General features: G+C 41.0%; 1 protein-coding gene across 9 annotated transcripts in view; it reads left to right on the top strand.

Annotated features, from left to right (window-relative positions):
* MTHFD2L (methylenetetrahydrofolate dehydrogenase (NADP+ dependent) 2 like) overlaps positions 1 to 11,009 on the top strand; it is a 128,013-nt gene that overhangs the window by 58,003 nt on the left and 59,001 nt on the right. For 8 of the 9 annotated variants that reach the window (XM_006729813.3, XM_081812285.1, XM_081812288.1 and 5 more), the window contains one exon: positions 2,870 to 2,962. In XM_006729813.3, the coding sequence (XP_006729876.2) occupies positions 2,870 to 2,962 (93 nt within the window). Of the gene's footprint in view, positions 1 to 2,869; positions 2,963 to 3,723; positions 3,765 to 11,009 lie in introns of all 9 variants that reach the window. The other variant, XM_031024271.2, reaches the window with a different exon arrangement.

Here is an 11,009-nt window from a genome sequence, read left to right as displayed (position 1 = left end):
TGGTCTATGTTACTTTCAGGCTCTCTCTTTGTTTAGAGGACCCCTTTCAATATTTCTTGTAGGGCTGGTTTCGTGTTTGCAAATTCCTTTAGTTTTTGATTGTCCTGGAATCTTTTTATCTCTCCTTCTATTTTCAATGACAGCCTAGCTGGATATAGTATTCTTGGCTGCATATTTTTCTCCTTTAGTGCTCTGAATATATCATGCCAGTCCTATCTGGCTTGCCAGGTCTCTGTGGATAGGTCTGTTGCCAATCTAATGTTTCTACCATTGTAGGTTACAGATCTCTTGTCCTGAGGTGCTTTCAGGGTTTTCTCTTTGTGTCTGAGACTTGTAAGTTTTACTGTTAGATGACAGGGTGTTGACCTATTTTTATTGATTTTGAGGGGGTTCTCTGTGCCTCCTGGATTTGGTGCCTATTTCCTTCCCCAAATTAGGGAAGTTCTCTGCTATAATTTGCTCCAATATACCTTCTGCCCCTCTCTCTCTTTCTTCTTCTTCTTGGATCCCAATTATTCTAATATTGTTTTGTTTTATGGTATCACTTATCTCTTGAATTCTGCCTTCGTGATTCAGTAGTTGTTTATCTCTTTTTCTCAGCTTCTTTATTTTCCATCATTTGGTCTTCTATATCACTAATTCTCTCTTCTGCCTCATTTATCCTCACAGTTACAGCCTCCATTTTTGATTGCACCTCATTAATAGCCTTTTTGATTTCAACTGGGTTAGATTTTAGTTCTTTTATTTCTCCAGAAAGTGTTTCTCTAATATTTTCCATGCTTTTTTCAAGCCCAGCTAGTATCTTTATAATCGTCATTCTGAACTCTAGTTCCGACATCTTACTAATGTCCATATTGATTAGGTCCCTGGCAGTTGGTACTGCATCTTGTTCATTTTTGGGGTGTGATTTTTTCTGTCTTGTCATTTTGTCCAGATGACAAAAGATGAATAAGAGAACAAAATGCTAACAGAGTAACAATGACCCTGGAAAAATATACACTAAACAAATCAGAAGAGACCTGAAACTGGGGGAAAAGAAAGGGAAAGAAAGAAAAAAGAAAAAGAAAAGAAAAAGAAAAGGATTAAAAAAAAAAGAATATGATCAAATATGATCAGGCTGGTGCATAGATCAGTGCCACACACTAGATTTTGGGTGTATTTTGGTCTGTTAGAAGAAAGTGCCTCCCAAAATTTTAAAGAAAGAAAAGCTTATATATGTACAAAAATAAGGGTAAATACGATGAAGGGATGGAATATGACTGTAAAGATGAAAATTATAAAAGATTTTATAAAAGGAATTGATAAGAAGTTGGTTGAAAAAAGAGAAGAGGAATTAAAAAAAAAATAGGGGAGAGAATGTGATCAGGCAGGAGACTAGAACAAAGCCATACACTAGAGATTTGGGGTATATTTTGGTCTGTTAGAAAAAACTGTATCCCAAAATTTTAAAGAGAGAATAACATATATATATACAAAAAATAAGGTTAACTACAATGAAGGGATAGAACATGACTCTAAAAATGAAAAATAAAAAAGATTTTTAAAAAGGGGATTGATAAGACGTTCGTTAAAAAAGGGAAAAAGAAAAATTCAAAAAAAATAGAAAAAGAAAATTAAAAAAATTAACTTTGAAAGACTAAAGAATCATGAGGAAAAGCCATGAATTCTATGTGCAGTATTCCCCTAGCGCTGGAGTTCTGCCGTTCTCATTGATCAGTAAACTTGGTCTTGGCTGGCTGTTCTTGCTGATCTTCTGGGGGAGGGCCCTGTTGCCATGGTTCCCAAATGTCTTTGCCAGAGGCGGAATTGCACTGCCCTTGCTGGGGGCCAGGCTAAGTAATCTGCTCCGGTTTGCTCTCGGTAGCTTTTGTTCCCTGCAAGCTTTCCGTACAGCTTTGGAGTTGGAGAGTGAAAACGGCGCCCTCACCATCTCTGCCCCGGAGGAGCCAAGAACTCAGGGCTCTGCTCCTCAGTGCGCCCCCAGGGACAAGCAGTCAATCACTCCCGTCTCCCTGGTCTCCGGCCGCACTCCATGCTCCCCGGACCTGTGACTGAGCATTTCTATTTCTGGCACCTGACCTGGTGTGGAGTCTCCAAACCCAGCAGATCCCTGCGGTGCACTCCCATGCTGCTCCTCCCCGGGGAGGAAGAGGAGTCTCCCCAGATCTGCCGCTTGTTGGGTCCATGATGGAGGATCAGTGGCCCGACTGTGCCGCGGATCACGGTTTATGGCAACCCCGAGCTGAGAGTCCGCTCCTCAGCTCCATCTCTGCAGCCAGCTTCCCCGCTCCGATCCCTGGGAGCTCTGCCACACTCAGGCACCCCCAGTCTTTCTGTGACCCTGAGGGTCCTGAGACCACACTGTCCTAGCGAGGGTTCCACCCCCCGCTTAGCCACTGGAGCGATGTCCCTCAGCAGAGCAGATTTCTAAAAGTTCCAATTTTGTGCTCTGCGGCTCTATCACTTGCCGGTGTTGGCTGACGGAGGCCCCTCCCCCGCTGTCTATCTTCCCAAATATCGCCTCAGATTCACTTCTCCGCACATCCTACCTTCCAGAAAGTGGTCGCTTTTCTGTTCAGAGAGTTGTTGCTATTCTTTTCTTCAATCTGCTGTTGAGTTTGTAGGTGTTCAGAATGGTTTGATCCCTATCTAGCTGAATTCCTGGGACCAGAGGAAATTTAGGTCTCCTACTCCTCCACCATCTTACTCCTCTAAAGCCCTCATCTAGGTTTTCTTATCTAGCTTTGGTTCTTCATTTCAAAGCAATTTTCCTACTCTTAGGATGTCACTGAATCTCCTCTAGAATTGGAGCATTCATAAATTTTGGAAAAGCTCTGTAACCATTAATGGAAGTTCTTCTCCATTCCAGGTGATGCAACGGTGACCATAGCTCACAGGTATACTCCCAAGGAACAACTGAAGATCCATACTCAGCTGGCAGATGTTATCATAGTAGCTGCCGGTAAGTCTTTAGTGGCTGTTATTTGGTGGAGTATCATCAGCGGAGTAATTCCTGCCCCAGTTGCTGACATGTCTATAAAGACAGCTGCTTGGGAGAGTTAGGTATACCTACAACTCACTTCCATCGGCTGGATCCTGTCTCTTGTCAGTTATTATATTGGCTCATTGTGCCTGCATCAACATTTGTCACTTCATTATGGAAAACCCAAACAGCCTTTGGAATGACAGATGAAGCACAGGAATGAACACGTACATTGCCACCTCCTTCACAGACACGATTGATTCGAAACATGAACGAGTTATGGGGAGATGGGTAGGAAATGCTCTTTAAGAGATAGGCAGGGCTAGCCCATGGAGGAGCTTGGGAAGTGTGGACTCCAGAGCGGCAAGAGGAGGAACAGAGAAGAGATACTGTGTTTTCATTTACGGGATCTAGGATTTTTCCTAATTTGTTTTATATTCGAACATACAAAATAATTCTACCCTTTACTTCTACCTCTCCACTTGCCACATAGTGTTTCTACATTGCAGACAATTGTGACTCTTCTTGCTTTATCCAAGGCTTGAATGAGAGCCTTTTTCATTTTGTTTTTCAATTAGATGTTATTGGTAATTTCTAGACTTTACATTTGAATCGCTGGGTGGTTACAAAGTGTAAAAGGAAGAGTAGAAGTTCCAGAAGAAATGGAGTTTGATGAAGAGAATAATGATTGTTTAAATTATTTTCAACCAAATTTAGTTTACTTTCTTATTCTGATATAGGCCCTTCTCTGGAACTGAGGATATATATGTGAAGACCCCAGGTAGAGTAATTTGCCTCCTGATAGAGTAAATGCTCCCTTTTCTGGAAGTCCCCAGTAAGTTGGTACAGCTAACCACATTTCTGGTTTTTCTGAGAAATTATATTCAGGTGATATTGAATGCAAATTTTTGAATGGGATTGACAGAAGGAGACAGACGTTTAGAGAAGCAATAAACTTTTTCAGACCAAAATAGGAGCCAGGAGGTATTCGGGCCAGTACTGTCTAGCAGCCATCCCAGTCAGGGCATCCTGTGACCACCAAAAGGCGCCAGGCAGGTGGCAGCTATGGTAGACAGCCACACTGCGTCCACACTCCCACACTCCATCCCCGTCCTGGCTGGAGGACATTTTGAATGACAGTAGTATGAACAGGCCTTGTATTCCAGCCCTAATGCCTGTAGCTAGACACAAAGGTATGCTGAATGCTGGAAGATAGCCTTGTAGATAACCCTGCAGTCGTCCTGAAGAAATAGATAAATATTTGGATAATGGGAAATTTGGGGGAAGAAAATTGAGAATTTATAAGAAATAACTAAAGATTGCCCATTTGCATGTCCTTACTAATCACCTGGAGAATTTAAGGATAAAATATGTCGATATCGGTAAGTTACAGTGAAATTAAACGGACAAATTAACATAAAAAAGAAATTCCATATCACCAGACAATAGGACTGAAATCTTACTAAAATGAACCACATCATGCATTCTGTGTGGGAAATAAACAAATACAGTTAGCAGTGGGTATTAAAGAAGGAGATAGGGATCTAATGGCAGAGGTAGCTGGAACAGGGAGGGCTGGCTCGTTGGCATAACTAGAATGTCAGCGTATATGGAAGCAGTCCCATCGAGGAGTCAGGAAGAGTAGAAGGAGGAGTGGTGCATGATGTATCTGAAAGATCGACAATGCCTTTTGATAATGTCTGAGGGATGACAGTGAAGAATGTAGTGATGAAATCTCAGAATGGGCTTGCAGAAGAAAAAAGTAAAAAAGGAAATCATTGTGTAAAGGTCCTGAGGCATGAATAAAATTAGCTTATGTTAATATTCATCTCACCCCTCCAGTTTCTCAAATTCCCATGGTCCCATCCTTATAGGTTTAACTATGTATCGCTGCACATTCAAGATTTAGATTAATTTAGAAGCTCAAATACGAAAGTAAGATCCTGTCAAACTACGCATTTAGAAATAAGAAATTCAAGTTTCTCCTCAAAACTACTCTCTGAGTTCACAGAGAATGAAGCTGTTTCTGGGGCGCTTTACTGGACCGTGGTTAAGGCCCTAAACATCTGTTTATGGCTGTCCATCACCTTCACTAGCCGGTAGCAGGAACAGGACGGGTATTTTTTTTTTTTTTTTAACGTGGTATGTAAGTGCTTCCAACAATATCTGACACATAGTGAGTATTCAATTAATGTGTGTTGTATTCATTTTGAAATTACAACTGGGGCAAGGACATCACATTGATACAAATTTAGCTGATGAATTTTTAAGCATATAATTTTATTAAGGTGGAACCATTCTTGTTATTGGTTGACATAACGGTAGCATTATTTTTATAACTACTAAACATTCCTAGCATGTCACTGTAAAGTAAGTTGAAAAAGTCATAAAGGTGAAAGATTTGTTCATACGAGAGCAGTTTGTATCATTAAGTGGATTATTGAACTGATATGATTTGAAATAATAAGATTAAGAAATTCTGAGCAGGGTGATGAAAGAGACTGTTATAGACATCTAAAATACAGTAAGAATATTAAACAGTTGAATTGAAAGTAGTTTCAGGGAAGACTGCATTGGCTTTGTGTGAGGCTAGTGATAAAGAAGGGAAAGCTAGGGGTGCCTGGGGGCTCAGTCAGTTGGGCGTCTGCTTTCAGCTCAGGTCATGATCCCGGGGTCCTGGGATCGAGCCCCACGTCGGGCTCCCTGCTCAGCGGGGAGCCTGCTTCTCCCCCTGCTTGTGCTCTCTCTCTCTCTCTCTCCCTGACAAATAAATAAATAAAATATTTGAAGAGAAAGCTAGCCAGAACAGGGCACCAATGCTAAGAGTGTATTAGAAGACCCTTTGATTGACTTCTATCAAATGTTTCCAGGACCCTGGGGGAAATCCTAAGTCTGTAAAAGTTCTAGGAATCTTCATTATTCAAGCAGGATAGGCAGGTTTTTTCCAGACACTGTCTGAAAGACCCTCCACCAATATGAGTAAACTGTGGAACTAGCTTCCTTCAGAAGATGAGCTGCTGAGTCAGTGCCACTTGCATATTAACCTGTGGGTACAGAGTGTCATAGGTGGTGGAAAGCTGCCATTTTGTCCACTAAGCCATCCCCTGCAGCAGGATGAATGGACCTTTACAGTCGCAACTCCAGCGTCTCTGTTGCAACACTTTTAATGATAGTCACTGTAATATAAAACAGGATAAATAGGTAATTCAGTAGAGTAATTTGGAGTATTCATACTTACTCGTCATAAAATAAAGGTGACCAACCAACTTCTTTTCACTACCTCTCCCATCATATCATCAAGTTTTGGATACACTCCCATCAAACATCATCTTAGGTTCTCAATAGAGTTTTCCTTCTGGTGGATTTCCTCTTCCTCGGAGCGAAATGCCAGGACACTGAGAAATTCCCAGGGGTGGGGCCTGGAAATCGTCGGCTCCACTGTCCACAGCTCACGCAACCTGGGAGTGGAACTTGCTCCCTTACAGCCCTGGGTGCTCTCTGAGTGGATGCCAGCACATTTCATAGTTTCACTAATGCTGTTGTTCTTTGCATATCCTATTTCTTATTTTTCATCTTTTCTCTTTGGCCTCTGTTGCTCCACCTAGAAGTCCTTCCTGCCTTCCTAAACGTGTCATTTGTTTCAATTTTATCAGTTATTTTATAGAGTAGTGTAAATACACAGCCCTCGCTAGAGCAAGAATCCCAGAATTTAAATTCCAAGTTTGCCATTCACTGATTGTGTAACCTTGGTCAAGTCATCCCATCTCTGAGCCCCAATATCTTTGATGTGAAGAACAGTAATCTCTAACATAGAATTGTTAAGCCAGCCAATCCAGGCAAAGAACAGGGCACAGTGCCTAACATATTGCAAATACTCAATAAATGTTATATGCTAATATGTAATATGTTACTCCTTCTTAGGCCTTCTTAGAATTGCAGGTGAATTCAAACAAAAATTTTGAAACAATAAATCAGTTGATAACTAACCTAAATCTTCGATGTAACTAAAGGAATATACTTTTGGTCACTTTTGATATTAACATAGTATCAAAGTTGACTGGTCATCATAAACGTAAACAAACAAACAAACAAACAAATAAATAAATAAAAGAAGTGACTTACAGATAAGAGACCAACTTCATAAAAGCTTTATTTTTACTTAAGATTTGTGGTTTCTCAGGATGACACCCACTTTTGTTCATAGCTGTGTATTCTGTTGTCCCAGGATGAGTCCCTCATTGCCACTCTCTCTTTTGAAACAGTCGGACTTTGTGAGGGGTGAGGGAGGGGAGAGGTAATTAGGTGAAGGGGTTTGTTCTCACAGACCTTTTCCCACCCTCTCAGTCTCCCTCTTCCTCTCTCTACCTTTTCCCCCTCCCCCATTGTAGCCCCCACAGTCCATCCCCAGAGCCTCCCTGATCCACAACAAATAAGCTTCATCAATGTATGAGAGGGTGCTTAACTATTGATTATTTTCCTGACTATTGGTTATTTTCTACATCCCTACCATAAAAACCTAGCAAACATGCACAATAAGCCAACCAAAGCCAACCACAGTTAACAGTTTGATGTTGGGCCTTCCACTATTTTATATTTACATGTAAATATACATATATACACATTTCTTTTCACCCTGCGCGGACTACCTGTGTTTCATGGCTCCACACTGTTGTACGTTTCCTCATAAAACGCGTTCTTCTAAAGTGTGGTCTCTACTGACTTCGTAGTAGTCTACACTGTAGGTATAATTTATTTATTCAGTTCTTGATGGTTGGACATTTAGGTTGTTCCCAGGTTTTTACTGTTATAAACATTGCAGTGAACAACTGTGGACATCTTTGTAAACACCCATGATTATTTGCACAAGGAACCTATACTATTTATTAGATTGGTCTTTAGTTCTTTATTTGCTAATGAATGGTTACTTGTATTCTCAAAAACAAAACTAATATTTAAAGCTTTGTGCATAACACATGTCAGGCTCCCTGCTCAGTGTGAGTCTGCTTCTCCCTCTCCCTCTGCCCCCACTTGTTCTCGCTCTCCCTTTCTCTCTCTCAAATGAATAAAATCTTTAAAAAGAAAAAAAAAAAAGGACTCTCTTCCCCCTCCCTCTGCTCCTCCCTTCTCCCCCAGAATAAATAAAACCTTTAAAAATTTTTAAAAAGTAAGGAGGATCTGGGTACAAATTGAGTTTTAATCTTAAAAATCACATTTAATTCTCTGGGCTGCATTTTCAACTACTGTAAAAAGGAGGTAATAATACTAATGGTACAGAGGCTGCTGTAAGAATTAAGTGCCTAGCACATAACTGGTATGAAATAAATATAGTTTGGCTTCCCTTCAGTCTGACATTGTATTGTGACCCTCTGACTAAAATTACAATATGTTTTAAATGAAAATTTGTCATCTAGCACCATAAGGTTTAGGTTGCCAATATTTGGATATGTAGCCTGTAAAAGGTGCATATGAACTTGTACATTTTTCCTTGATCCGTGTTAACCTCAAATAAGCAAAAACATCCCCCGCCCCCTGCAATTGAGCACCTAAGAAGCATCCCAAGGCTTTATTTCTTTTTCTTAACTTGTTATGTATATTTTTTTCTTAACTTGTTATGATTGCATGGACTTGTGAAAAAGGGGTTCCAATATTTTCGTCACCAAGTTTTTTCACTTGATATCATTATGTGGGAAGCACAGATTGATTTTTTTTCTTTGGAGGGTCTTCTCCTTACACATATATCTACTTCCTTTCTTGAGTAAAACAAGTGTTCAACAGCAGTATCCAAGAGCACTTCAGTAAAGGGCAGTTAGATCAAAGATCCGTATTATGGGGGAAATATAGATTTCCTTTGAAATATATTTTAAATTGTTAAATGATATGTTAATTATGGCTAATTCTACTTGGTTGCGTATGTGTGTATCCAGGGAGGAAGAGCCCTTTCAAGATAATGTCTCTAGCTGATGGCTTTACCTTTGTGATGTTTTTATGGTCAGATCTTTAAAAACTTACATGACAAAATATTAAAAATGCACATAAACGTGAGCCAAAGAAGAGTTACCACCTACACACCTACCGACCAATTTGTCAAATCAGAATATCATTATAGATATTTTTAATTTCTACGTGCTGTACATTTCTGCAAACTTATTTTGTTCTGATTAACATTATGTTTTAGAGATTTGTTTATGCAGATGCATGTAGCCTAGCTATATAATACTCAGATGACCGAGTGCCCATTTTCTGTTGATAGATACAAGTGTTATTTCTCATTTACTGCTATTATAAGCAGTGCTATAGTGTGTAAGTGCAACATTTCAACAGATATTAATTTTGCTACTACTTATATTAGGCCCTACATCGGGTGCTGGAAAACAAAGATATATAAAATATAGTTCCAGCTCTTGAGAAGTTCAGAGTCTAGCAGAGAAAAAGATGATGTGCAAACCAATTAGTGTAATATGGTTCACTAATACAGTATTAGAGGTGTGTGTGTGGGGGGGGGCTATTTATCCATCATCTAGAAAAAGGGAAATAGAAAGAGGGACAGAGAAACAGAAACCAAGAAGGACAAAGACAGAGAAAGAAAACAAAGACACAGAGACCAAGAGAGATGGAGACGGAGACCAAGAGAGATATATAGAGAGAGGCCAAGAAGGATGGAGACACACCCAGAGAGGGAGAGGGACAGACAGAGACAGACACAGAGAGACCAAGACCAAGAGAGACAGAGAGTGAGAACCACAGAGGAGGGATGACCGGCCCGCTTCACTGCCTCTGAGGATGAAATGGTGGAGCTGGGTCCCAGCCCACAGAATGAACAGAGAGTCACTGGGCAAAATCCAAGGAAAGGCGACTTCTGGCAGCTTAGAGCTGTAAAACACTGTGCACGTACCAGAGAAAATATTAGACGCCTGTCAAAAAGATAGATGCCCGTCTGTGGGTGGTGAATGATTAAGCCGAGTCTTTAGGAAGGGCCAGGCAGCAGAAGAAATGAAGAGATCTGAATTTTATCCTGTAGGCCAGGGGCAACTTTTAAATAGTTATAAGCATTGGAATAACATGATCGCATTTAAATTCTAGAAGGGTTACTCTGGTAGCCTCTGGGCAGGGGTGAGGCTGCAAGTAGCACTCACGTGGCTCTAAACTAATACAGGGGGAGTTGAAAGTGAGACAGAGAAACAGAAAGTAGACTAGAAAGAACTTTCTGGCTTTGCATCCTGGGTGTATGGTGTGAGCACGGACAAGGAAGAGCCCAGAGAAAGGAAGCAGGTGTGGGAGGAGTCAAAGATGGGTGGGTACAAATTTTGAAGTGTAAGAAAATAATAAAAGCGGAGAAGCAGGATGGAAAACCAGAGGACCTCCATGAGATATGTGATGGGTACAGAATAGTGAGAATTACAGGGACAGCATGGAGGGGACAGCTTTGACATGACTCCCACGGCACTGTGACCTCCAGTAGCCAGGACCACGTCTTATTTACCTTTGTATTTTTGGAAGAACCTGGCACTGGGGACTAGAAAATGCTCTGCTGAATGAATACGCATCCTTCTTTAGAATGCAGGTGCTTATCTTGGGTCCAAGCTTTTTTCCTGGAAGTTGAGGAGGGGCCTTCCTAGAAGCAGATGATCTCTTTCAAGTCCCCTCAGCCTTCGACTCTCCTTCATACCATGTTTGGAGCTGTACCACTTCACGAAGGCTTAATATGGCATTGCGTCAACATCATTGACTCAGACCTCGCACCTGCAGGATTCAGAGGGAAGGCAGGGAGGCGGCAGAGAAACAACCGAGAAATGATGACTGTCTTCAGTGAGAGGACAAGAAAATACCATAGCTCTCCTGTCTAGTGTGGGTAAAAAAATGAGCCCTCCTTTGGTGACGTCATCATTCCTGCGGTAGATTCAGAGCATGCTGTGTTGCGGGATGCCTCTTCCGAACATGTGTTGACTGGCAGGAAGTGAAATGATTTCATTAGATATGTAGCCAGTCATTATTGGTTGTGGCTTTGCAATAACATCCACGCATCTCA

The sequence above is a fragment of the Leptonychotes weddellii genome, chromosome 2, assembly GCF_054177405.1.
Source record: "Leptonychotes weddellii isolate Sample4059 chromosome 2, ASM5417740v2, whole genome shotgun sequence".
Classification (NCBI taxonomy): Eukaryota; Metazoa; Chordata; class Mammalia; order Carnivora; family Phocidae; genus Leptonychotes; species Leptonychotes weddellii.
This window is presented reverse-complemented; position numbering and strand designations above follow the sequence as displayed.